The 27,292-nt window shown below is 55.3% G+C and overlaps 1 protein-coding gene across 8 annotated transcripts; it reads left to right on the forward strand.

Moving 5' to 3' along the window:
* Window positions 1–1,498: 1,498 nt before the first annotated feature.
* MPP2 (MAGUK p55 scaffold protein 2) lies at window positions 1,499–27,292 on the forward strand. Of its 8 annotated transcripts, none has more exons than XM_004286010.3 (13): window positions 1,499–1,771; window positions 4,366–4,429; window positions 9,225–9,343; window positions 19,588–19,740; window positions 19,857–20,006; window positions 20,358–20,585; window positions 21,368–21,499; window positions 21,594–21,699; window positions 21,781–21,849; window positions 22,068–22,229; window positions 22,837–23,039; window positions 23,368–23,496; window positions 24,770–27,292. In XM_004286010.3, exons 2-13 carry the CDS (start codon window positions 4,399–4,401, stop codon window positions 24,944–24,946), a joined length of 1,659 nt encoding a protein of 552 aa, XP_004286058.1. In that variant the 5' UTR covers window positions 1,499–1,771; window positions 4,366–4,398; the 3' UTR covers window positions 24,947–27,292. The 8 variants fall into 8 exon arrangements, with proteins under 8 accessions (XP_004286058.1, XP_004286059.1, XP_033272879.1 ...); XM_033416988.2 differs by lacking the exon at window positions 1,499–1,771 and adding an exon at window positions 1,829–2,103; XM_033416989.2 differs by lacking the exon at window positions 1,499–1,771 and adding an exon at window positions 3,359–3,450.

Here is a 27,292-nt window from a genome sequence, read left to right on the forward strand (position 1 = left end):
GGTATCTGACTCACTATCACTGAAGCTGGCACCCTATCTAGAACAGAACAAGAGCATCCTGCTCTGTAGCAGGAAATGTTTCTCCCTTCTCTGTAACCTCATGGGGCTGTTGTGAGAATCGAACAATATATCAATTGTAAGATTCTGAACAGATGTGAGGAGCTGGCATTCTATAAGGCCCTTATAAGGGAGATGCTTGTTGACTGACTAATGGGGGGAGGCAGCTTGTAAGGATAACGAATTGGGCTCCAGCTTCCTAGAGGGCCAAAATCTGGGATCCCACCTTGTCCTGGTGACCTTGAGTGAAACTGAAAGTTTGCTGTGTGTTGCTATGGGGTAATAGTCACGTGACTGAGAAGAAGTAATTAATATTTTGGAGAGATTCAAGATCCTTCCACTTCCCAACCAAACGCAAATAGCCAAGTGATTCACTGCCCAGAGGTGGACAGGTGAGAGTGGACAGTAGCCTTCATAATGGGAAAGGGACTTCTTCCTGAATTGAATTAGGAGGATCTTCTGGCTTGAAGGCAGAAGAGAGGGCTGGAAGCATAGTGCTCCAGCAAGCTCTTTGGTTGGAGACAGAAGCCTGCAATTCCAGTCCCCGCCATCTGGGGTCGCTAACCAACGTTCTTCTCCTTCCTCAGTAACAAGGGCAGAGAGCACCAAAAAACATCAGGGTTTTCAGTCGAGTTTGGCCTGGTTCTGTGCCTCTTCCTTTTACCGATACCCAAACCTATGCTCTCCGGAGCTCAGGGGCGAGTTGAGTCTCCTGGACCCGGGGATCAGTCCCATTCTTCCAGGATGGATTTCCAAGTCAAACCCATTTCTGAGATTTCCAAGCAAGTTTCCAGGATGAAGTTCATTTCTGATCTTAGGAGCCCTGCATGTTCTAGAGGGCAGCTGGAGGGGTTGGGTGATACTGCGGCCAGAGTAGTACCGCGGCTGGCCCCGAATGCTCCACGCACTTAGCGAAGGGTGGTCTTGGGGCTGAGCCTCCTGTATTCCAAGGCCAGAACTAAGTGCAGGTCTAGGGTGGAGCCAGAAGCCGGGCAAAGGCGAGCAACTGGATTTAAGTCTTTCTTTATTTCTTGAGATGGCACTCTGAGCAAGGGTTACCTCGTTCTGTACTCCGTAGACAGAGGTGTGGACCAGCTCTCCGGTCCAGGCTTGAAATAGGGTCTCGACGTTTCCCCCTTTTTTTTGCAAATTCGCCGAGAGGATCTGGGATCCAGGTAGCCACCACTGAATCCTTAAAAGTTGCCCCTGAGCCCGAGGCCCTACGGGGGTGCGTCTCTTGCTCTTTGGGGGTTTCCCTAAACTCCTCCTGCTCCCTTATCCAGTTGGGAAGCAGGATAATGAGGAAAGGTGAGGCACGCTTGGAACTGGAACGCAGGTCTAAGCTGAGAGAAGGGGGCGGGTAATCTTTCACCATCGCCCTTTTAAGGGATCGCTGGGTGCCGAGAGTAGGTACAGGTCCCAGTCCTTGCTTCCCCGAGTAGAAAGCAAGTTGGGGAGGAGGGTGGATCCTGGACTGTGCAGTGTCTCCCAGACCACCACCTCCCGGCCTACCCACTAGCTGCTCGGAAAGGCTACTTTCCTCGGAGTGGTCCCGCGGCATCTATATCCCCCTCCCCTCCTCTCTCGGTCTCCGCCCCTTCGCGCAGAGAAGGCCTCGCCGCTTTAAGACCGGGGGTTGCGATTGACAAGCAATAAACGCGGAGCGCCGGGCTGCGCTGGAGCAACCCCGAGCTAGGGGCCTCTCGGGGCGCAGGTAGGCGCCCCCCAGCCCCCGAGCCAGCACCCACCCGAGGGCCCTCTTCGTCCTGGCACGGCACTTGGGGCCCTTTCTCTGCGTCCCACCTCCCCTGGCCTCTTCCCTCAGGCCAGTCCCCTCCCTCTCACCCTCCCGCCCTCACCCCCCTTTCTCGGGTGCTCCTAGAGAGAGACCAAACCCCGCTGCCCATTTTCGCCGGCCCCCGCCCCCGCGGCGAGGGCTCCTAAGTGACGTCAGGCACAGAGCTGGTGAGCTGTGAGGGGCCCGGGCGTCCGGGCGGCTTCACCGGGGGCCGTGCGGATTCTGGGGACTTCGGAGCCAGGCATTACGTAAGAACCGCGCTGTTAGCTCTTCCGGGGTTGGGGGCGCAAGACAGAGGTTGCGTTGGTCCCCTTGGCTCCCCTGCCACCTTGGGAGGCCAACACCTTAATCTTTCCTGGGAGGGGGTCCTGGGAAGGGGGTGTGATGCTTCTTCGCTTCCCAGGTTGTAGAGGGGGCGGGTCTGGGTCGGGGGCCAAGGCTAGGATCTGGAGACCTGGGAAGGGATCGGTGCCAGGAGCGAGGAGCCAGGGCCAGAAAGTTAGGTCAACTAAGGTGGGGGAGCGGGGGGAGAGTGAGGACGGGGTGGGGGTGGGGGCGCAGCCATTCAGTGACCTCATCCCCTAGTCTCCAGCGGGCGTGCAAGCAAAGAGCCTACTTTGATGGCTCGCAACACACCCCCCTCCTCCCAGGTCCTAGCGCCCAGCGTTTTCGGGCTGGGCTCTTGGAGCGGGGTGGGGCGGGGGGCGGGGGCGCTCTGATAGTCGGTGCTTGCAGACCCGCCCGGCCACCGAGACCCAGTCTGTCTACCCCTCCCCACGACCTGTCGGTCTTCAAAGTGCCTTTGTCAGACCTTTCTCCTCTCCATCTCTTTGTACGGGTATTGACGGAGCTTGGAGGAAACCTCCCCCTTTCTCGGTGGGCCCACATCATCTACCGACCGTGGGTAGTGTGGATAGCCTGGACGTAGGGGTGAGAGGGCTCCTGGGCCCAAGGTTTTGGAAGCTGAGGTGCGGGTTCCCAGATGCCTGGGCTCCGGACCTTGGCTCAGAGCCAGGCTGGCTTGCCTGGCACTGCGTTCTCTTGTGGGCACAGCCGGGCCCCGCCCTCTCGGAGGCTTGGGTGGGGGGAGGGCAGAGCTAGCCGATGCCGTGGGAACCGACTCCCCAGAGGGAAAACCCAGGCAGGCTAGGCAAGACTTCTGGGGACGGGATCCTCCCTGCCTCTTCCCACCTTCCACCCTCGGGGAAAGGAGGACATCGGGAGTTCTCTTTGCCAGCAACCGTCAGGGAGATTAGCTCCAGCCAGGAGAGGGCTGCAGGTTCCAGGTCCTTGGGACCTGGGAGGGGGCAGGAAGGGAGCCCTCCTCGATACTGTCTAGGAATAGGACAGCAGGGTTTGGCGCCCGGCGCACTAGCTGGTACAGTGGATCCTGGGCATTGCTCCCAGCCTGGGTGCTAGCCTGACAGGGGGTGCCCTTCCTCTCCCTGAAAGCTCCTTTCTTCCTTGTTCTCAGGGGCAGATGCAGGAGGAAGGGGAGCCATCCTTCCACTTTTGTAATTTCTGCTACTTGAGCTCAGATGACCAGCTCAGGCCTGGGAAGGTGATAGGAGGAGAGAAGATTTTATTAAAATCAGGTAGTGGTCCCTCTAGGGACCTTTTGGTGGGGGAGGTGAAGTTGTGGCTCCCCCACCCCCAGGGCCCAGTAGCATTCAGTCCTAAAGTGGGCACTGCCAGCTGCTTCCCTGCACTCCCCCACCCCTGCTGTGAGCCACCGCCTCCTGTTGTCAAGGCAACAGGAATTAGGGTTTTCTCCAGCAGCACAGGCCTAGGAAGGCAAAGTGAGGAAGAATGGTGGGTTACCCACCTGCACCCTCCCCTGGAGAATGAGGGATCCAACCCCAGCTTGGGGAGGACCTGGGATGGGAACTGGGTCTGTAAACTCCATGGCTGGTTCTGCCCAGAGCCCCTGCTCTCCTTGTCCCAGCTCCAGCTAAGAAGGGGCAGGGGGAGAAAGAGGAAGCAAGAGAGGCCTTGGGGATGAATGACATCATTTCTGTCAGACAGATGGACAAACGTTTGCGGAGCATTTACACCGCGCTAGGTCTGGGATCCAGAGGCAAAAGAAAACTGATGCGGTTCTTGACCCATGGAGCTGCAAGTCAGGGAACACCCATCTTTCCTGCTTTTGACTCAAACTGGACTTTTCCCCACCCTTTCTCTCTCTCTCAAAAAAAAAAAAAAAAAGACAGATGGTAGGCAGAAACAATTTTTTTTGAGTCATAAAACCTGGGTTTTCATTGTAGCTCTCTTTATTAGCTTTGTGACCTTGGGCAAATCAACTAACCTCTCTGATCCTCTGTCTCCTCCTCCTTGGAGAAATGGGCATGTAATATCTGCTCTTCCTGCCTCCCAGGACTGTGGGATCATTTAGTGTCAGGGCAATGCCCTCTCCCCTACCTCGCTGGGTGATCCTGAAGGCGAGGCCCTTCCTGATTCCTTCCCTTGCTTTGCCCTCGTGCCTTCTCAACCTCCTGTCTCCCCTCCTCCAGGAGATTCATTTCAGAGCCCTTGCTGATTTCACCATGCCAGTTGCCGCCACCAACTCTGAGTCTGGTAAGAAGGGAGTGGGGATGTCAGTGTATATCAGTGGTTCAGAGGGTGGGGAGCAGCAATCAGGCACTCCCACAGCTCCCCTGGAAGAACAAACTACCCCTGCCGCAGCTGCTCCACCCAGCTGCTCGGCCATCTCTTTGGCAACTTCTATCACCCTGCTGCACCCGCCCCAGGGTGGGGCTGGAGACACAGCACAACTCACCTCCAGGGAGGCCAGGGGAATGCATGCTCTGGAGAAGTCCATGGTGCAGCGCCCACCAGATGGGTAGAGTGGACTGTCACGTGCTAAGATGGGAGTGTATGTGTGCTGGGGCACAGGAAGCTGTGCGTGGAGAATGCCAGGTCAGGAAGCCTCGACTTAGTTCTATAGGAGGTTTTAGGGCAAGGGTGTGGGTCACCCAGACAAGCTAGGAAGCCTCAGGAACAAGCTGCTTAAATTCTTGGAGGCTGCGTCTCTTCTTCTGTAAAGAGGTGTAAAGGCTATGACAGAGAAAGCACGTTACCATTAAGAACATTCACAATTATTATGCCGTGCTGCTGAGTTGTTAACCTGTGGCCCTCAGCCAGTCACCTCCCTTTTAGGACCTAGGTTTCCCCATCTGGAAGATGAAGTGATGGGAGAAGAGCAGTGTTTTTAACTTGTATTGGTCCTGAATCCCATTGAGAATCTGATGAAAGCTGAGGGTCCGCATCATAGACAAAGTCTTCTATGCACAGAATCTGCATTCTACTCCAGGGCTTCAGAGATGCCCCCTTAAGTGCATTCAGAGACCCACCAGGTGAAGGGCCCTGTGCTAGAGGCTTTCTAAGGGCCCTGACAATTGTAAACTGCTCTTGTATTGCTCTGATTTCTCTGAATTTTCCCCTGCCTGCAGGCCTCCTACCCATGTAGCCCCTTCCCTCTCTCTAGGCTCTGCTGCTGCCTCTGCAAGATGTTTCAGGCCCCCAGTTTGGTTAGATTGAGTCGCCTGTTCCTCTCCTCTGACAAACTGAAGTAGGAAAGTGAAGGCTGCTGTGAGTGGGCCAGAGCCTAATCTGTGACCCCCTTGTCCCCCAGGAAGGGCCTGTTCTCCATGCAGTGGCGGGACTGTACCAATGTCCCCCAGCTTCTGCATCTTGGAGGGCTCAGTGCCTCCCCCTGCTGCTCCAGCCTCCCTGGACCCCTGTGTAAGCTGCTTAGGGGTTAATTAAGCCCATCCCTGAGCCTGTGATTAAAGGCCTCTCAATCTGGGACTGTCCAGTAAACCCATTAATAGTGCCTGGGAGGGGTGTAGAGGGAGGGGAAAGCCCAGCAATTTAGTTTCCCTGCTGCAGGCCTCTTGATAAGCCCTGGTGGGGTGGGGGACAGGGCAGGGAGTGGAGCCCGGTGGGGGGGTGAGGGCCTGCTTCCTCTGAGGACTCCTGGGGCACCTGCTGCCTTGGGTGTTGTGCCATGGGCTGCTTTGCCTTTCCATATTCAAAGGAAGAAGGATAGGAGCAAGCTGCTTAACCTCTTGCAGCCTGTGTTTCCTCCTCTGTAAAGAGGTGATGGGAGACTCAAAGCATAGGAGTCTTGTCTTTCCCTCAGGTGGCCCTCTGTGCCTGCCCTGGGGCTGGACTTGGCTCCTGGCCTCGAAAATCTAATGGTGGGTTCTGCCCCTCCTCATTTGGTGGTCATTACACTTCCCATGGGCCTGATAGACAGCTGCGCCCCTGCCTCTAAGGTCAGGTTCACCCTCCCCGTCCCCTCTGCCTTCCCCCAGAGGTCCTTGCCTTGGGTTCTGCAGAGAGTGAAGCTAGCAGGGTCTTTCTACCTTACCTACGTGTCAATATGGCCACTATCATTGTGGAGAGAGGGAGATGGTGTGGGTGTATTCCTCTAGCAGAGAGACCCCAACTCTATTTCTAGTAAGGTGGAGGAGTCCTTTTCCTGAGGGTTGGAGATACATGGGTGTTGGCATGGGCTGAGAGTTTAGACAGCTTACCGCTGGGCTCCAGTCCATCAGCTCTGCCCTCTCTTCCCCCTTCAGCTGGTTCCCTCCTTTCTTTGAATCAAGGCTAGGATGTGGGGCTTTCAGTTGGAGCTGTCCCTTTAAATCTCTGGGTTAGTGTCCTAGTGTGTAATCCTGCTTGCTGCCATGGCAACCATGGGTGTGCTTTGACCTGGTGTCACTCCTCAGGGAATGGCAGTCTGGTGGCAGCAGCAGCGCCTAGTGGTGGCTTCATGGATACAGGGTCTCAGAGGAATGAATGGTGGCTCTGGGCTGGGGTAACTTTCAAATCCCCATCCACCCCCTCCCCCCCGGACCCCCTGGTCTCTGCAGCGTGAATGCTCCCTCACCTTTTCCCTTCCCCAACCCCAAGATGCCTGACTTGCCCACGGGCATCACCCCCTTAAGAAATGGGGAGCGCAACTGGGAGATGGGGAGGGAGAAGCTGCTGCTGAGATGTGGGGTCAGAGGGCTTGGGGCGCCCTTCCCTGCCCACAGTGGTGTCACTCCTTTCCCTCCTTCTTCTCCCCCTCACCGCTTCATGGTTAGCAGCTGGGGGAGGAATTTGGGGCTTGAGGTATTTGTCCCATGCCACAGTGGTGCCGCAGCCTCCTGGCGGAGGACCGAGAGTCGTTCTTGGTGGCTTCCTTAGATCCGGAGGGGGTCATTGTAAAGGAAACTGGGCTTGGAGAGGGGACTGAGAGGAGAGGTCGGAAGGCTCAAGAGGAGGTGGCATGGGGTGTAATAGAGGAGGGACTTGCAGGAGGCGGGGCGGGAACAAGATGGGGCCAAGTCCCCACCCACCTTGGGTTTCTCACGGCTGGGCTGGGAGGGGAGGGTCTCTGAGCACCGCTCCCGTCCTGAAGGGGCTGCACGCTTAACCCCTTCCCCCTGCAAACCTTCTCTCAGCCGCCTCCTTCCCTTTTAGTGGTAGGTACTAAAACTGGGGGATCCTGCCACCCGTGGGACAAGGACCCTCTCACCGCCCCTTCCCCGCCTCTCTGCTACAGTCGGGGCTTTGGCCAATCAGCAAGGCGGTCAGACAGCTGAGCCTTGCTATTGGCTGACCCTGCAGCGGGCGCTCTCTGAGTCCCGCCTCCTCCAGCGCTGCCAGCCTCTGACCGGGAAGGCGGCGGCGGCGTGGAGGCTACTCCGGGAACCCTGGGCCGGGTCGGGGGCAGGCATGGCCGGCAGCCCGGGCTGCGGGGCCTCTTTGGAGGGTATATCCCTGGGCTCCTCTGAGGAAGCCGAGCTCCGGAGGGAAGGTAGGGAAAGGCGGGGTGGGGAGGCTGGGGGCTGGTCCTGCGGGCTTTGGGGCATCTGGAGAGAGTCCCTAGGAGCGGGCTCTCTGGGAGCCTAAGGGTCTGGGGGCGCGGCCCTCCGGGAGCGCAGGCCTGGGCTGAGGGCACCAACTACCCTGGCTCAGTCCTCCCGATGGCTGGCAGGCTGGGGAATCTCTGTGTGAGGATGACTGGAGAGGGAGGGTCCCAGGATATCCTGGCAGAGCGGGAAGGGTCCCTGCCCTGGCCTCTTTCTGAGCCCACTAAGGGCCTTGCAGGTGTCTGACCAATGCCAAGCCCAGGCCTGAGCAGAAGGGGTCTGGAGGGCAGGTGTGGGTGTCTTTTCTGGAGAAGGTGGGAAGGATGAGGGGGAAGAGGTTGGGAGGCCAAGAGTCCCTGGACAGTAGCTGCTAGCTCCAGTCTCAAAGCCTCCTGCGTCCCACCCCCATTCCATCCTGGAGGAGGGGGGCACTGCCGAGAGCCGTGAGAGTTGCCAGGGACTGTACCCACCACCCCTCCTCCTCCCCGGTTTGGGTGCTGTTATGCAGACGTAGGCGTGGGTAGCAAGGTGGCACAGTAATGGTACCCCCTGCCCATCTCGGCCCCCAGCTGGGCACACTCTGCTTCTCCCTTCCTTCCCCCAGAACCTGCCACAGCCAGGAGCTCCCACCTCTGCTGGTGAGGGAAGACAGCCCCCACCTCAGACCTCAGCAGTGGCCCAGCTTCAGGTGTTCTCATGCCCTTGCTTATGTCCCATCCCAGGCTGAGGGTTTGCTGATCCCTGGGATGACTTGGTCTGCCCTCTGCCCTTGGGTGTCCACAACAATCCCAAGCCCCAGGGTGCCTGTTTCCCCAGCTCCTACCAGTGTTCCGGGCCTCAGCCCTGGCTTCCTATGACCTGTATTAAGTTCTGGGTCATTGTCTTTCAGAGCTGAAGGGCCTGTAGATACCAACCAGTTTAATCCACCCATTTTACAGGAAGGAAAGACTGAGGCCTGTGAGGGACAGTGACGAGTGCAAAATCACTCTGAATTAGTGGCGCAGCTGGTACTGGATACTGGGTAGGCCCTGACCTCCTGCATGGCTGCCTGCTTGACTTGCACTCAGGGACGTGCTCCAAGCACCGTTTCTCATCCCTGAGACCGCCACGTGCAGGTGGCTGAGTCCTGTGGCTTCAGCCCATCCAGAGGTTGAATGATGTGGTTCTCTGGTTTGGGGCAGAACCTGGAACCTGACACCTGCTTTCTTTTCTCCCCTCCCCCCACCTCAGAGTCCACTTCCTGGTGCCTGGAGCCTTCCACCTGCCCAGGCTAACATTACCTAGGGCCTAGAGAACGGGCCAAGGAAATTGCCCCTCCCTTCTTAGGGCCCCTGCCCCAGGCATTCAAGGAGTCCCAGGAGTGCCGGGCAGGGAAGTATGTGCTGCCGGGGAGGCGCTGTCTTCTGTGGGATGTGGGGTAAGAAGGGCAGGGTTTCTATGGTGTGTTTGGGTCCCCTGTGCTCAGCTGGTACTTGTGTGTCTCACTGCCTGCTCCTTCCCTCCAGCCATGCAGCAAGTCCTGGACAACCTGGGATCCCTCCCCAATGCCACAGGGGCAGCCGAACTGGACCTGATCTTCCTTCGAGGCATTATGGAAAGTCCTATAGTGAGATCCCTGGCCAAGGTAGAGTGCTCCAGGGAGGCTGACACAAGGGCACTGTGCCTGGGGAGGCATAGGGTGTAGGGGGATGTCAGCCACAGGGGTGCTGGGAATGGGGCACGTGGCACCGGAGACCCCCAGAGGGGGGTAAGCATGGACATCCATGCCCAGGTGATGAATCTGAGACACTGCAGGCAGGGAGGCTGCCCCCACGCCTGACTGGTGAGTGTGTAGATGTGCCCACATGGATGGGTGTTTGGTGACTGCCAACTTGTAGAGGGTATGATTGGTTAGGGGTGAGCATGCCTGTGCTTTGGAATCTCCAGAGTTCATCCTGCTTAGCTTTCTGCCTTTGGGCATTTTGTGCGGACATCTATCTAAGGTCACCTGCCACATATCAGGTGGGGGAGAGACTCACTAAAACAGAAAGTTATAAAACACTTTGGTAACAGCAGTGATAGAGGCAGATGCGCTAAGCGTTTGGGGAGTGTAAGGGACAGATGCCTGACCCAGCCCAGGGTGGGTAGGGAAGACTTCCTGGAGGAAGGGCCATTTGTGCTGAGTCTTGAAGTATGAGAAGGAGGGGCAGGGCATTCCATGCCATGGAATGTTGCTTGAGCAGAAACAGAGGTGAGAAAGAGCCAGAAGTGTACAGGAGCTGCAAGTGTCAGCGTGAGGCCGGAGCTTTAGGTGTGAGACAGGGAGTGTGAGCTGTGGAGATGTTGGCAGCTGGTGAAGGGCCCTGGGGGCTATGCCTGGGGCTTGGGCATCGTCCTGTGATGTCCTGTGAGCAACTTGGAGCCTTTTGTGGGTTTTAAGCATGGGTGTGATGACGGCACACAGGTGTTTTAGGAGCATCGCTCTGGCAGCCACAAGGAGGATGGTTGGAGGGTCATGGCTGGAGTTGGAGAGACCAGCATCAGGGATGGCCCTGAACTAGACCTGTGGTAACAGGGCTTGAGGGAGGGGAGGATGAAAGAAATATTTAGGAAGTAAATTGTCAGTCCTTGATATTTGGGTGTGGAAGGTGAGGGGTGCGGGTAGCCACGCACCTGGGGTTCTGCACAGGGCAAGTGTAAGGCTGGTGCTGCCTTCACGTGAGATAAGAAGCAAGGACAGACTGGGGAGGGGGCGATCCTTCGCTGCAGAGGATGAGGAGGACTCCCAAGGCTGGGAGCCGCAGGGAATCATGCTAATGGCTCAGATTTCTCCGGGGAGGCGGGCAGTCTTCAGCTGGCCATCAGGGGTCAGGGGTTGAGTGGAGCGGGGCGGAGACGGGGATTTGGAAGTGAAGGTTCAACTAATTAATAACTGAAGGGGAGAGAGGGAACTCACCAAAGCCAGGGAGCGGGATCGACAGGGCTCCAGACTGTCAATCCCAGGGTGGGGGTGACTCAGGCCAGAGACACAGAGGGTGGCTCTGGTCCAGGGCTTGTGCTGGATGGGGGCTGTGGGAGGCTGAGATGCAGGGAGAGGTGGGAATGGTCCAGAGCATCACCTCTGGGGCCGAGGTTGGGAGGGGAGGGGAGAGTGGCCAGGAGCAGACAGAGGGGCAGGGAGAAAACGGAGGTGAAGGCCTGGGGGCTCTCCAGATTTGGGGATAGAGCGTATAGCTGGAAGAAATGAAGGCCGAGGTCAGAGAGAGGGTTAGGAAGTGAAAGATTTCCAAGGAGGACAGTTCTGGGGGTGACATGACAATCTAGGATGTGGCTGCAGTGGACGGGAAGGTCATCGATGTTAAAGAAGTCTAGGAATTGGGACTTCCCTGGTGGTCCAGTGGCTAAGACTCTGTGCTCCCAATGCGGGGGGCCTGGGTTCGGTCCCTAGTCAGGGAACTAGATCCTGCATGCCGCAACTAAGAGCCTCCAGGCCGTAACTAAAGATCCAGCATGCCGCAACTAAGACCCGGAACAGCCAAATAAATATTTTTTTAAAAAAGAGACATCTAGGAATGGAGGGCTCGTGGGATGGGGTGTCTACACAGGTGTTGTGGCGGGGGGAGACTAGAGGCAGTCCCAGGGTCTCCAGTGAATGGTGGTGAGCGTAACCAGGAAGTTGGCAATGACAGTGATGGCGGGGAGGGGGAGGGCGGTACAATCAGGTGATGGGTCTTCCACAGGGTGAGGGTGGGGACTCTGTCACAGGACAGCTGTGGTCGGCCCTGACATGGGGCGTGGAAGGGAACTAGGCCCCCTTGCTACAGGGGATGCTGTGTCCCGGGGACACAGCCCGGTATGTTATCATCTGTGGAATGGCTGAAGACCAAGGGCAGTCGTTAACGATGGAAGATGAGACGGGTGAGAGGGTCGCTAGTGGGAGGTTCTGGGGAAGAGAAGACTGAGCAGATTGTAGGGGACTGGAGAAAGGCAAGCTGCTTCTCATTCGGTGGTCAAGGATTGGATTCATGTGTTAAAAATCAAAACAAGGAATTACGCATGTTTCATACAGAGAGATTACGAGCTCCTTGAGGACAGGGATGTCTGCTTGATTTGCTACTGTATCCCCAGAGCCTGGAACAGTGCCTGGCACATAGTAGGTGCTCACTGAATATTTATTGAATGAGTGAATACAAGAGAGTGTGTAGAAAAAGCACATAACAGACCTCTGAGTACCCACCTCCAGGATGTGAATGCCGGCCATGTTTGCTTTAGTTCCTGCTCTTCCTTTTTAAGAAATAAAAGCGTGATCCAGTGAATGCCTCTCCCCTTTTCCTCATTTCCGCTGCTTCCCCTGCCCACAGGTGACCCCTGGCTTGAGTCGATGATGCTGTTCCCCTGAATGTGTGCCTGTCTTGCCTATACACATATTTAGATATAAACAACGTGCCCCTGTTATATGTGGTTTTAAGCTTTGCGTAATGGAATGATAGCGTAAGCAGCTGTGGTTTTTGAGATTTCTAGTTCATATAAGTAATATAGTTATTGACATGCGTAGAGATATAGATTCATCTGAACTGTTGTGTGGTATTCCAATAGGTGAATAGAGCCCATTGTATTCATTTACTGGTTCCCCTGCTGAGAGACAGGCACCCTGTCGCTGACTTGCCTCTGTAAAGCACAGAGCTGCCGTGAACATCCTCATATCCATCTGCTTCTGCACGTGGGTGAGAGTTTCTCTAGGGTGGACACTGGGTAGTGGAGTTGCTGAGTGTGCACATTTGAACCTCAACATCTGTAACCTTCCAAAGCTGACTTCACGGTTGGATTTATTAAACCACATCATCTCTGAGTCACTCTAGCTATTGCTTCTACAGCGGGACAGCCAGTGAAATAAGGAGGGGCTCTCGGGATGCAGAACCTCTGGGTTAGAAGATCCTGTAGCCAGCACCCTGCAAGGTGTGACCCTCCCACCCCCACCCCCATAGCATTCCTCTCTGATGGCCTTGTGGAACCCATTTGACAGCTCTCCAAAGATGGGATTGCTGGCCGGATGGCTCTGTCCTTCACTTAGTCACTGTCATCCATCCTCTATTCAACAAATATCTATGGCGTGCTCACCAAGTCCCAGGCACAGAGCTAGGGCTATGGCAATGAACTGTCAGAAAGTTTATTCTTCTCCTGAGGGAGCCCGAGTCTGTCATTTTCTCACTGAGCCCTGCCATGTCCCAGTCCTGGGACCCCTGCCTGATTGAGAAATTACCAATGTGCTGTGTCAGACCATAAGTAAACTCCCTTCTCCAGAAGTGTTCTTGGGGTAAGCCGGCCAGAATTGCCTCCCAAGAAATTCCTAGAATGGTTCCAGTTGTGCATTAACACAACAGAAGGGAGTGTGGACACGTCTTCAATGCTGAGACCCCCGTAAGAGGCTCAGGGGCTAAGGCAACCCAGTGACTTCTCTCCATCTAGCTGTGAAACAAACAGGAAGTGAATCTCCATAAAGGCCCATCTGAGCTCAGTAGAAATCTTTCCGATCCCTTCATGCGCGACCCTTTACAATGCAACTTTGCCAGTCTTCCCATCAAAAGGGAGAGTTTCTACTCTTCAGTCTGGGCTTGACTGCGTGACTCGCTTTGGACAACAGAACCTACTTCTTACTCTTTCTCACCTATTTTAATGATTATGTACACACAGATCAATTTCAAACCTATTAGACAAAGTACTTTGATCAAAGGTCCAGCTGCAAAAGCTTGGTGGCCCAGAAACCCACAGGAGCGGAGTCCAGTTGGAACCCCATGTGGTAGCTAGTCACCTCCTTCCCTTACCCTGATGACTCTCCTCTCCAGGGATGTGGCAGATGATGTGGGAGGGGCTACACTGGGTAGATCTGGGACCAGGGAGGAGCAGGTCCCTGAGGGGACAAACCCAGGGAGTTACAGGTTCTGAAGGAAGTCAAATTTGGCAGGCAGATCACATATCCAGAGGGTTGGCTACAGACAGCAGGTGGCAGCCCTGGCAGGTGGGTGACATCTGGGAGCTCTGACATGGACCCAGTAACAGGTGTTCCAACAACGGACAAGGCCACGGTGAGAAATCAAAGGCAGATGACAGTCAGAAATTTAGGTAAACTGTTACCAGTGGGGACATCTGCCAGCTGGGAGGCCTGTGAACTAATCCACATGAGATGAAGAAGAAAAAGCACAGAGTTTGGAGTCAGAAGATTCACTGGCTAGCTGTGTGACTTTAGTAGGTCTGAGAACCTTTCTGAGCTTCAGTCATTTCTTCTGAGAAACAGGGATAACGATGCTTACCTCTCAGAGTTGTGGTCGGGATAGGGGGAGGTCATGGATGTGGAAGCATTTTTAAACCATAAAGAGTTGTTATAATGCAGTCTTGGCCATTGGACTAGAGTTCATAGGGAAGGCTCCAGTCCTGTGGCAAGGGGGAGGTGAGAGAGCTGGCAAAGCAAGGCAGGGCCTTACAAGAATGAGGGGCCGGGAGGGTCACTAAGATGGAGACTCTGACCAGGGGACATGACAAACAGAGGCTACAGTGGTGGGGAGCCCAGTGCATCAGTTAGCTTTAGCTGTGTAACAAACCACCCCACAGCACCATGGCTTAAAACAACTTTGATTTATGTCTCATGATTTTGTGGATTGGTTGGGTGGTTTTTCTGGTCTGAGCTTGCTCAGTTGGGATGGGGTAGTCTAGGATAGCCTCAGTCACATGTCTGGTGTCTCAGCTGGGAAGACTGCAATGTTTCGGATGGTGTGGTCTCTCATCCTCTAGGAGGGTGGCCCAGGCTGCTTCACATGGTGGTCTCAGCAGCAGTGGAAGACCAGCCCCCAATCCCAGGCACTTTCCAAGCCTCTGTTTTGCATCACATTTGCTATTGCCCCATTGTCCAAAGCAGGTCACACGGCCAAATCCAGGTTGAAGAGTCCCTTTCCTTTCTGGCTCACAACACTCTGGACTTTCAGATTTTGAACTACTTAATTATGAGCCTGGGCTTCAAATGAGAATTCTGTCTCCTGATCAGAGAGGTTGGAGTGGGAAGGCAGAGGGAAAAAGATTTTCAAAGAAAAGCTGTGTGGCATTTCTGCATCTGCAGTTTACATCTGGCTCTGGATCGGGAGCTGAAAGATCTGGGTTTAAGGGCCGGCTCTACCATTAGCCAAGTGTGAACCTGGCCCAAGTTTCTGGTCTATAAGGAGCTTAAGCCCCTGCTGTGCTGAGGGTGATTTTTCAGAGCCGAATTAAGCAAATGGTTACCACAGAAATTCAAAACCACTCTCCTGGCTGTGGGGCCTTGTGCCTCCAATACTGTAGTGTGTGTTGTACAAGAGCACACTTTCTAAAAACAGGCGCCCAGATAGTGACATCACAGCTGTGGGGACGCTCAGGAAACTTTGACAGGAGTCCCTGCTGTACACCCATGAGCTGTGAAAAGGAATTCATTTTACCCATTAGAGCCTCGGATACTTTATTGGGAAAATGGCCTTGATACTATTAATCTCACAGGGTCATTGTGACATTTAAGTGGAATGTCTGTCAAGTGTGTTATTTTACCATCAAACATGTATATACCCCCTGGCCCAGCAATTCTGCTCCTGGGAGAAACTCACATGTGCACCAGGAGACATAGACTGGAACGGTCATAGTAGTACTGTTTGGAATGGCAAAAACCTGAAATGACCCAGATGCCTTTCAAGGAGAGAGGAGATGAATCAGATACGGCATAGTCACACGATGGACTATAATACAGCCATTAAAATGAATGAACTAGGACTTCCCTGGCGGTCCAGTGGTTAAGACTGCACGCTTCCACTGCAGGGGGCGCAGGTTCAATCCCTGGTCAGGGAACTAAGATCCCGCATACTGTGTGGCATGGTCAAAAAAAAAAAAAAAAAGAATGAACTAATGTGATATGGGAAAAAAGAATGAATCTTAGCAAAATAACATTAAATGAAAATTAATATTAAGTGAATATGTATTCACCTAATATGAAAAATAAGAGTAAATCTTTGCAAAAAAAATAGTAAGTGAAACAATTTTTCACTTAATACTAAGTGAAAAAAAAATCAGGCCTCCAGGAATCATATATAGCACAATTCCCTTTTTTTAAAGGTTAAAATAACTAAAAACAGTATTTATTTTAGGAATATACTGAATACATATAGATACAATAAAACTATGTAAAATGAGAAGCCAGGGCGTGATGAACACAGGGAATCAAGGTGGTGGTTTCTGAGCAGGAGAGGTGGGTGGATGGGTGTGCGGGGCATGTGATTAGATGTAGGATATGGTCAAGATCCTCCTTTATGATTTAAGTGGTGGCTACTTAGATCCTTGTTGTATTATTACAAAAGTACCTAATTTAATACCAACCAACTAAAAGGAGGCCGTTCACAAGCCAATGATGAGAAAACGTCATGAGCCAAAGATATGATTAATCCAATTCTGAGTTCCCAAAGTCCCTGAAAAGTATGTTGCAAATCGTGACACATGTTGGGTATTCTCAGTATTGGTCAATCAGCTGTTTGGGTCAGCCTGCTGCTAGTGTTTCTTTTGTATTTGAATGATTAAATGTTTAAAGTTTCCTCTGGCCCATGAAGGTTGAGCTTGGAGAGCTGTGATCTTCCATCTGTGGGTAAGACATCCGGGGGGGCCACAGGCGGAGGAATGGATCGGCCTAGGGGGAGGGGTCATTAAGTCAAAGGTGGGAGGTAAAAGGCGTGGGAGACACACTGGCTTCCTGCTTGGTTAAGTGAGGGCTTCCGGGGAAACTTGTCCTCTTCATCCATGGAGCAGAAGATGCTAAAGCTAAAATGGGCAACCTCGATGCTTCTCACGTAACCTGGGCCAGAGCTAGCTCCCGTCAACCCGAAGGAGCCTGGCCAGGGTCACCATGGTGAGACGGTTGCAAGCCTGAGTGCCTTTCTTTATTCTTGAAACATTTCCTGGGGCCTTGGGCTCTCAGCATTGTCTAGACACTGGTAACGGAGTCAAGCTCTGTGGGCTGTGCTGAGCTTAATGAGTGAAGATCACACAGCGTTTGGTGGAACCTTCTGGGGCATGTCTCTGCCCTCTGGCTTCTGAGGATCATCAAGGCATAACGGGGCTCCGAGTACTACTCCTTTGCCCCTTCAATTGTCTGTCTCCCCAGCAGGGAACCCTCTGCCCAGCCAGACTGTAGGAGTCAGGCTGAAATGCTGCTCCCCCAGCAGAGGATGATTTAGCGACAGTGGGGCCAGTATGCCTCCCTGTGTGGGATGCTGTTTCCCTGGCCCGTTTGGGGAAGAGAAGACAGGAAAGGAGCGAGCCTTTATTGAGCACCTGCTGTGTGCCAGGCACTGTGTCCATCTCACCAAATCCTCAGAGTATCCTTATGAGATGTTATTAAAATCTCCCCATCTCATGGGCTTGAACAACTTTCTATTATGGAAATTTTCAAAAATGTTTCTTGAACCCCCATCATCCATTATCCTACTTCAACATTTAACAACTCATGAACAATCTTGTTTTATGCATACCTCCACCTCCTCCTCCTCTCTCTCCTGAATTATTTTGAAGGAAATCTCAGACATAATTTTATCTGTATTTCAATTTGTATAGATAAAAGATAAAGATTTTTTTTTTTTTTTGCGGGCCTCTCACTGTTGTGGCCTCTCCCGTTGCGGAGCACAGGCTCCGGACGCGCAGGCTCAGCGGCCATGGCTCATGGGCCCAGCGGCTTCGTGGCATATGGGATCTTCCCGGACCGGGGCACGAGCCCGTGTCCCCTGCATCAGCAGGCGGACTCTCGACCACTGCGCCACCAGGGAAGCCCAAAGATAAAGATTCTTAAAAAAAAACCACACTATCATTATCACACATAGAAAATTAAGGAATAATTTTCTTATGGATTTTTATTAAATGGTATTGGGATATCTGGATAGTCATTTGGAAAGATATCAAAGTAAGTCCATACCTTATACTGTACATGAAAATAAACTTCCAAGAAGATCAGAGATTGAGAAAACAAACCATACACATTCTAGAAGGAAACATGGATCTGTGTGTAAGGAATGCCTTTTAAAAAAACTATGCCTCAAAATTCAGATGCATAAAATGTTAATAAATTTAACTACATTAAATATATATTTTTTGCATTGACAAAAAAACATAAGCTGAGTCAAACGACAAATGACAAACTGGGGGTAAATATTTGCAAGACATATTACAGATAAAGGGCTTATTTTCCTAATATAGAGAATGTTTAAAAAAGTGAGAAAAAGAAAGAAACAAGATCTGATGGAAAAATTGGCAGAAGACATGAACAGACAGTTCACAGAAAAAGATATACAGATGGCCTTTAAACATATGAAGAGCTGCTCAGTTTCACTCATAATAAGCAAAATGCAAATCAAACCCCACTGAGAGATGGTTTCTTATCCATGTGATTGGCAGACATTCAAAGGTTTGATCACACACTCTGGTGGCAAGGCTTCAGGAAAGTTTCTCAGCTAATGCTGGTGGGATGGCAAAGTGGCACAAGCCCCACGGAGGGGAGTTTGTCAATATCTAACAAAACCACATGTGTATTTACTGCTTGACCTGAAAAAAAAAAAAAAAAAAAGCCCTGAAAGACTAAGAGTGATTGGAGTCTGTTCTAGATTAAAGGAGAATAAAAAGATGTGACAACCAAGTTTAACACGTGATCTTGGTTAGATTGTAGATCAGAAAAATAAAGCTATAAAGAATGTTTTTGAGACAATAGTGAACATGGGCATGGACTGTCTTCTAGATAATACTATATTGTGTGTCAGTGCTGAATTTCTTGCGCGTGATAATGGCACTGTAGTTTATATAGCAGATCTCCTGTTTGTTCTTAGGAGATTCATGCCGAAGTACTTTGAGGCGAGGTACTTTTTTTGGGGGGGGTATGTGGGCCTCTCACTGTTGTGGCCTCTCCTGTTGCGGAGCACAGGCTCCGGACGCGCAGGCCCAGCGGCCATGGCTCACGGGCCCAGCCGCTCCACGGCATGTGGGATCTTCCCGGACCGGGGCACGAACCCTTGTCCCCTGAATCGGCAGGCGGACTTTCAACCACCGCGCCACCAGGGAAGCCTGGCGAAGTACTTTTTGTCTGCAACTATCTTTCAGATGATTCAGAGGGAAAAAGAAGTCTGCATGTATATCCCTGAAATGGGACTCCTTTCTTCCCACTTAACATAACATAACTCTCCGCTGGGCTCGTCACTGGCAAAGGCTTCCTTTTCCCTTTTCAGAGCACCTTGTCATGGAGCCCATGCTCATTGTCATGGAGCCCAGAGTCAGTAGAGCAACAAGGAGGTGCAGGACCTTCTCCTGGTACCACGTACTGATATCTTGTCCCCTTCTTCACTGGGAGCACTGGGCTCAAGGCTTGGAGACCCAAGTTAGAGTCCCTGTGACCTTGGGCAAGCTACTCCACTTCCCCGGCTTCCTTAATCTGGGCTACAGGGTGTCCCAGACCCCACCCAGCCATGATGTCGGTTGGAAGAAGCTGTCCTTGAACTCAGATGCTTATAGGGTTCTGGAGGCTGGGGAGTTTGATGATGTTAATGGTCCTCTGTGGCAAGAGATGGAAATGAAATTTTATCCTTTGGATTCTCTCTTCCCTAAACTGAGTCCCAGTCACTGTCTTGGGGGAGAAAGGAGAAAGCAAGGCACCTGTGCGCACGTGTGAGTGTGCTTGTGTCTGAGTGAGTGAGGCTCTGAGACTGATACCAGGAGCAGTGCTGTGGATGGGGTCTAAAGTCAGCATCTGGGGGTGGGAAGATGCCTGGGAGCTGGTGGGGGGGGCACTGTTTGGTACCCCAGGGCTCTTGGGGAAGCGTCAAGTTTCACCTGTCCCGCCCCCGCCCCCAGGCCCACGAGCGGCTGGAGGAGACGAAGCTGGAGGCCGTGCGGGACAACAACCTAGAGCTGGTGCGGGAGATCCTGCGGGACCTGGCGCGGCTGGCAGAGCGGAGCAGCGCGGCGGCGGAGCTGGTCCGCATCCTCCAGGAGCCCCACTTCCAGGTGTGGTCCCCTCCCGGGCTGCTGGGGGGCTGGCGCCGGCAGGAAGTTAGAACTGGGGTGGGAAGGGACCTCGGGGCACTGCCCCATGGCCCCTCCTCTTCCCCCCGCCTCCCCAGTCCCTTCTGGAGACGCACGACTCTGTGGCCTCAAAGACCTATGAGACACCGCCCCCCAGCCCTGGCCTGGACCCCACGTTCAGCAACCAGCCCGTGCCTCCTGACGCAGTGCGCATGGTGGGCGTCCGCAAGACGGCTGGAGAGCATCTGGTGAGGGCGCTGGGCAGCGCCAGCGGTGGAATCTCGGGAGGGGGTGGTTGAGAGTGACCGGCGGGGATCAAGTCTGGTCAGGAGAGGGCTGAAGATGAAGACGGGATCAGCTCTGCCCAGGGTCGGGCGCCAGCACACCCAGGAGACCGCAGACATTGTGACTCTCTCCATTCTGCCCACTCTCAGTCCACTGGTGCCCCTGTAGGTAAAGAATTTGGGCAGAAGATGGCAGAGAAGGTCGCTGTGAGGGCGGGGCTAGAAGGGTAGAATGGAGGGGCTCTTAAGAGACCCATTTGAAGATTCTGACTTGGAGCAGTTGGCGCCTCATCATAGCCGCCCTCCGTCCCCCAGGGCGTGACATTCCGCGTGGAGGGTGGCGAGTTGGTGATCGCACGCATTCTGCACGGGGGCATGGTGGCTCAGCAAGGCCTACTGCACGTGGGCGACATCATCAAGGAGGTGAACGGGCAGCCGGTGGGCAGCGACCCCCGCGCGCTGCAGGAGCTCCTGCGCAACGCCAGCGGCAGCGTTATCCTCAAGATCCTGCCCAGCTACCAGGAGCCCCATCTGCCCCGCCAGGTGGGCCCCTCCCCCAAGCCCCTCGCCCAGCACAAGGCCCAGGGGGTGGCGGAGCTTCCCGGCGGCCAGGGTCACGGGCCTCCTGACGGGAGCCCCTCCTCGCCAGCCAGTGTAGTCAAAGCAAGAGGCATCTGGCGAATGCGGCCACGCGTTCGCCCTAGTCTCGGGCACTCAGGCACACGTGTAAGGGATGTGCGCGCATCTAAAGCCTGGAGTACCTGAGTGTACAAATGAATCCCTGCATCGTGCGCAGCCCTCCGTGTGCCTGCGTGTAGGCACGGGTGCCCAGAATTGGGTTATCACGTGTTCTATACAGATGCCTTCAGGTTGGTGGATTGTGGAGGTCTCGCTGCTCTGCTCACCTCTCCTATTGGCTGTCTAGCCTTTTGCCAGAGCCCTCTCCTCCGAGGGAGGGTGTGGGGGATGGAGGGATCTTGCATCAGGTGCCAGGATCGTGTTCCTTACCAGGTGATCCCACCTTCCTGATGGGTAGGGCCAGGGCCCCAGGCCTGAGCAGATCCCCATCCTTCTGGGTCCTTTTGTTCTGGATGCAAAGGGAGGCTGGTACCAGGGAGGTGGACCAGGCAGGCCTGTGGCATCATGCCTTTAGATGGGCAGTGCCAGGGTCTCTTTCACCTTTGTGAGGGGAGGGGGCAGGAGGTGAACTGTGTGACACTCCCATCCCCCCACCCTCGGGGTAGGGGTGGCAACAGGAATGGGCATCGCCCCCTCCAGCCTTCCCCTGCTTCTTCCCTTGACCCTTTGCCAAATCCCTGGCCCAGGTATTTGTGAAATGCCACTTTGACTATGACCCAGCCAGAGACAGCCTTATCCCCTGCAAGGAAGCCGGCCTGCGCTTCAATGCTGGGGACCTGCTTCAGATTGTAAACCAGGACGACGCCAACTGGTGGCAGGTGAGCCCTGGGCACCCATGCTGTCTCTCCAGGTATGGTGTCTGCGGGCAGTGAGGGCTTACTCGGGCACATCTTTGTCCCACGGTCATTTCAGGCGTGCCACGTAGAAGGGGGCAGCGCTGGGCTCATCCCCAGTCAGCTCCTAGAGGAGAAGCGGAAAGCCTTTGTCAAGCGGGACCTGGAGCTGACACCCACCTCAGGTACAGTCCTGCCCCCAGACCTCTAATCTGGGACCTGATGTGGCCCTGCCTGGCCTCACTTGCTCATCTCCTTATGGCCAGGGACCCTGTGCGGCAGCATTTCAGGAAAGAAAAAGAAGCGAATGATGTATTTGACCACCAAGAATGCAGGTGGGTGTTGGGGCCCCCTTCCCCCATCCTCCTTCAGTGCTCCCTCCGTCCCCCACCAATGACTTGTGCATCTCCTGGTTCTGATGCTGCCAGTCCTGGCCCTCAGCCCTGCCCTGTCTTTCCCTCCTGCCCTCGGCCCCAGCCCTCTTATCCTTGGCCTCCCTGAGAGCCCAGCCCCACGCCCTTCACCTGATGAGCAGTGACATCTCCCTGTCCAGAGTTTGACCGCCATGAGTTGCTCATTTATGAGGAGGTGGCCCGCATGCCCCCCTTCCGCCGGAAAACCCTGGTGCTCATCGGGGCTCAGGGTGTGGGCCGGCGCAGCCTGAAGAACAGACTCATCATGTGGGATCCGGATCGCTATGGCACCACAGTGCCCTGTGAGTGGGGGCTGGGTCCTGCCGGGTGGGAGGCAGGGAGCAGGGGCTGCCCTGGGGGCCAAGGCTGGGCCCACTGAATGGGCATCTGCGTAGGCCCCAGGTTAAGTGATACCTTTGGGTGTGAGGTGTGTGGTGCGCGCCCTCTGTGGGTGGATGTGGGAACTGCAGGCTGGGGAGGGCGAGGAACCATTGGCCACGTGGGTGGTGCTAGCCTTACCTTTCCTTCTCTCACGTTTCACTTGCTAAAAGCCCAGCTGGGAACCCATGTGAAACAGGGCTATGAGCTGTGTGTGGCCTTGTGGAAAAGAGGGCTTCTGGTGACAGAACCAGAGGCAGGAACCTGAGTGCTGACCCCAGGTCTGCTTGGCCTTGCTGTGTGGCTTTGGGCTGCATATTGCCCTCTCTGGGCTTCAGCCTCCATCTGTAAGCACTGGGTTACTGAAGGTCCCCTCAGTATGGACGTCTCGAGTCTGTGGGTGCCAATGGTGAGGGCGAGGGCAAGGTGTGCGGGAAGGCAGCAGGGCTGCTTGGTGCAGGTAGAGCACGAGCACGTGTGTCTGAGGTGGTGTGGCCTGCCTGTGCCCATTCGGCCCCTCCTTCCCCCTAGACACGTCCCGGAGGCCCAAGGACTCAGAACGGGAAGGCCAGGGTTACAGCTTTGTGTCCCGTGCGGAGATGGAGGCTGACATCCGTGCTGGGCGATACCTGGAACATGGTGAATACGAGGGCAACCTGTATGGCACACGTATCGACTCCATCCGGGGCGTGGTCGCTGCCGGCCGGGTGTGTGTGCTGGATGTCAACCCCCAGGTACTGCCTGGCCTGCTCCTTCCCAGCCTGCTCAATACCTCTCTGGGTACTCTGCTTGCCCCCCAGTATTACCCCATATATTTCCAAGTACCCCCCTATAACCCCTCAACTACTGCTAGGGACCCAGCCCACCTAGAACCTCTTTCTCAGCCTCCTGGACCCCCAGTCACCCCATCCCTAGCCACCTGCCAGCTATTTTGCCATTCATCCCCAGGACTCATGTCCCAGAGCCCCAGGTCCACATTCTCATCTATTCCCAGGTACCGGTTCTCACCCCCATCACCCCAGATGTACATGGGGATAAACTCCTGACCCTCCTCTTCTGCAGGCAGTGAAGGTCCTGAGAACAGCTGAGTTTGTCCCTTATGTGGTGTTCATTGAGGCCCCTGACTTTGAGACCCTGCGAGCCATGAACCGGACGGCGCTGGAGAGTGGGGTGTCCACCAAGCAGCTCACGGTGAGGGCCTCTGAGGTGTGGTGGTGGGGGTCTAATGGCTGACTGGGGTGGTGTGGGGGGCCAGCCAGAGCCGAGGAAGAGAAGAAGGTGGTGTCGGGAAGGGGAGAGGCGCCCACCTGAGGTACCACTGAGGTTAGACTCGCGAATGCCACTTTATAGGTGTGGGAATGGAGGTCTGAGCGAGCAAGTGAAGTGTAGAGTCAGGGACACAGCTGGCCCGGGGCACGGGAGCTTCTTCCAAGCCCCCTGCTCGGTCCATTCTGTGGGAACAGGGCTCCAGGGGAGCCCAGAGGGCCGGTGGGCGATTTGTGGGCAGAGGTGGGCTGTTTACAGCTCGGGGTAAGGCTGAAGGGAGGGAGGAGGCCAGAGGCTGGAAGGCTGCCTGGAGGGACCAGTTAGCATCAGGGAGGAGGCAGTGCAGGGAGGAGAGGCTTCAAGGCAGGTGTTGCAGGACTCCAGGGCACCCTTCTCCCGCCAGGGACCCCTTGGAACAGCCTTCCCCAGCAGGTGTAGGGTTTGCAGAGCTCTGAACTCAGGGGTCCCTCTGCTGGCCACTTATGGTACTGCAGCTCTCAGGCCCCGGTCAGGGGCTCAGACCCAGGAGAAAGGTCCGGGCAGGGCTCCCCACCGCTGCAGCCGGCTCTGGCCACAAACAGAGCCTACTGGAGCCCCCGGGACACAGCTGGGTCAGTCCTAGAGCTCCTGCCTGGGCTTCTGTAAGTCAGTATTCAAGTTCCCTTCCCACCCTTGCCGGTCCAGCTTGGGCTGTGTCTGGAGAGGGGTTGCCTCGGGCCCTTGTGGGCGGCCCTAGGACCAGGCGTGGCAATTACCTTCAGGCTGTCTAGGTACGGGGGTCTAGTCAGACTGAAGGGGGCGCTGGCTTTGGAGTCAGGCAGACGCCGTTCAGCCATTGGCTGGCTGTGTGGCCTCTTCGTACGTCAGTTTTCTCTGCTGTAAATGAGAATAATTAGTCCCGCTTGCAGAGCTGTGGTGAAGATTACGCTGGTCGCCAAGTTTAGTGCAGTGCTTGGCGCTTCCTGAAGGTTATTTCCTTCCTCCCTTCCCACCACCGATCTGTCTGTCCACGGTCACAGGAGAGCTGCCTTGGGGCATGCAGGGGGGGGCTGCTGCCTCCCCAGCCAGGGGGTCTGTGCCTGCCATGGTTGGTACTTTGGGCTTTGGGGAGGGGGCTAGACGGGGCAGGCTGTGGGACCCCTGACGCTGGGGGTGCCAGGCGGATACTGACGGGCGGGAGGTCCCCTTGTGCTGGCAGGAGGCGGACCTGAGACGGACAGTGGAGGAGAGCAGCCGTATCCAGAGGGGCTACGGGCATTACTTCGACCTCAGTCTGGTCAATAGGAACCTGGAGAGGACCTTCCGTGAACTCCAGGCCGCCCTGGAGAAGCTGCGCACGGAGCCCCAGTGGGTGCCCGTCAGCTGGGTGTACTGAGCCTGTTCTCCTGGACCTCGGCCCTCTGGGTTGGGACCCAGAACCCTGAATCCGTCCCCTTCCCAACCGTGAGCCCCAGCCATGATCCTCAGCTCCCGTTCCTGGCGCTCTGGCTCTCCCTGGGTCATGGCCCTAAGTCTGGCTTCAGCGCAGGAGGCGTGCACTGCCAGGGAGGTGGGTGTTCGTGGGGCACGTCTGTGCCCAGGTGCTACCCACTCCCGACGTTCATTGGCCACCAGATGTCCCTCGCTGAGGGCCGAGCCATGCCCCGGAGTGTCGGAGTCGCCTCCATAATGCTCAGTCCAGAGAAGAGAAAAGCTGCTTTGGGACCAGGTGGTCAGTAGGTACGCTGCCCCCACCCCTCTCGCCAGTCAGTTTTTCTCCTCTGGACTGGCCACCCTGACCCCGCTCCTGGGCTGCTCCTACTTCTCGCCCCTGCAGCCTAGGGGCAGGCCTTAGGCTGGTTCCCTGTGGCCAGGGGGCTACGTGGCCCCCTGGCAGCTAGGCAAGCCCAGGTGCGGTGCCAGCCTGGTACCATCCCGAAGGCTGGAGGAGCCGAAGCACCAGCCAGTTGCCGCACCAGGGAGCAGCGCGGTTCTCTGCCCCCTCGGAACGGGGCTGGCTCCCGTTCTTCCCTCACGCACAGCTTTTCACTGCCGAAGTCTCTCCGCAGACTTCTCTGATGTGCCCCTGACAGGCCAGCTCTGCTCCCCGCAGGGCAAGGGCGGCAGGGGCTGCGGGCTCAGCCCAGGCAGGGGTGGGCTGGAGGCCGAGCCCTGTGACGAGGAGCCTGACGGGAAGCTCCCAGCCCTCCGTGGCCCGTGGTGGGGACGTGTCTGGGCTCCCTGTCTGTGGTCAGTGTCCATTTTGGTCTCTGTGGCCGGGTGCAGGTGCCCACTCACATGAAGGCGGCCTGGGGGCTGGGGAAAGAGGAGGGCTGGGCCACGGGGCATGGCCTTGGAGGATGTTTGCACCCCAGCAGACTCCCTGCACACCTCCACGGGGCGTCATCCACCTTGGAGTCGCCACAGCTTATGGTTCCGCAGGCTGCAGTGCCTGGTCTGTGTTTCCACCACTGGCGTGCGTGTCAGGCTTAGTTTTTGGAGAGGGGAAGCAAAGGGTTGTTGAGCTTTGGAGGTCACTCTTTGGGGCCCCGTTTCCGGGCTCCCCATCAGCCCCCCATTTCTTATGAGACCCTTGTCCCAGATTCCAGAGGCTCGGCCTTCCCCAGATGTCTCCCTCCACTCTCCTGTTGTCCCCCGACCCTAAATGCCACCCTCCAGCCCTTGAGGAGGGCAGCTGTGTAAAATAGGAGAACCCCTTTTTTAAAAAGTCTGCTGTCCTTGACTTCCCCAGACGTCCCTGTGGCCCCTCCTGGGGTGAACCTGTCCTTGTAGGGGACCCCCCATGACCCCACCCCCAGCCTTTGTGCTCCCCAGTTCTTCTGTCTAATCAGTCTTTGCTGCAGTGTCAGCCACGCTGGCCCCTGAACCACTGTGTGCCCATTTCCTAGGGAAGGGGAGGGAGAAGAAACAGAATATTTATTACAAAGTCAGAAGTATATTTATTATATTAGGGATCTCATTTGCATTTGCCTAGGATATGCAAATGAGATGTAAAGGTCAAGTCTGCTTCCATCTCATTTGCATAGCTCTGCCTCCACTATGCAGTCAGCTTTATGTTCCTCTTTTCCCTTTAGTCAGTGTTCTTTTAATTTATCCTCAATTCAGCTCTCTCTTGCTTCACCCTCACCCTCAACCCAAGGGGACTGGGAGTGGGAGGAGAATGGGGTGTTCTCGCGCTGGCCCAGGGCCATGGGGTTCTTTGTTCATACCCACGTCACCCAGGAGACTTGGGAATAGAGACAGCTACCCCCTCCCCCTTGGTTAGCCTCCAAAGCACTCTGATTAGAAGACCATTCTCTGATGGGAGGTGCGGCTGGGCACCTTGCTGAAGGATTGGCACATGGCCCTTGAGGGTGAAGCTCCAGTTACTGTCTGGCACCTTCACTTCTGGTGATGCCTGTGGGTTGGGCCCCTCCCTTCCCGTCTCTATTCCTCTCTGAACAGCATTCTACCTCCCCTGCCTTAGCTGTACTCCGGGGACCCGTACTGGGTTGGAATGGGTGTGTGTGCCCACCGCGTTAGCCCTCAGGCTCCAGCCTCCCTCTTCCCACTGTGGACGCTTGTATTGAGGAACCTCAGGATTATGGGACCCTGACGCCCCGTCCACACTCAGTCCCAGCCCAGCTGTGCTTCTCCTGTCCCCTCTCTCAGCCATCCAGTTCTTGAGCTTTCTCTCTGATTGGCTTTCTTTTCCTTTGATTAAATGTGAAAGCAAAGCTTC

This window comes from Orcinus orca, chromosome 19 (assembly GCF_937001465.1).
Source record: "Orcinus orca chromosome 19, mOrcOrc1.1, whole genome shotgun sequence".
NCBI classification, from domain to species: Eukaryota; Metazoa; Chordata; class Mammalia; order Artiodactyla; family Delphinidae; genus Orcinus; species Orcinus orca.

Bases quoted from the DNA above. Each gene is read 5' to 3' on its own strand.
- MPP2 (XM_033416984.2), top strand. From the start codon at position 4,258: ATGCCCTCTCCCCTACCTCGCTGGGTGATCCTGAAGGCGAGGCCCTTC. The intron at 21,700-21,780 runs GTACAGTCCTGC...CCTTATGGCCAG, and splicing joins GGAGCTGACACCCACCTCAG to GGACCCTGTGCGGCAGCATT. The intron at 23,497-24,769 runs GTGAGGGCCTCT...TTGTGCTGGCAG, and splicing joins TGTCCACCAAGCAGCTCACG to GAGGCGGACCTGAGACGGAC.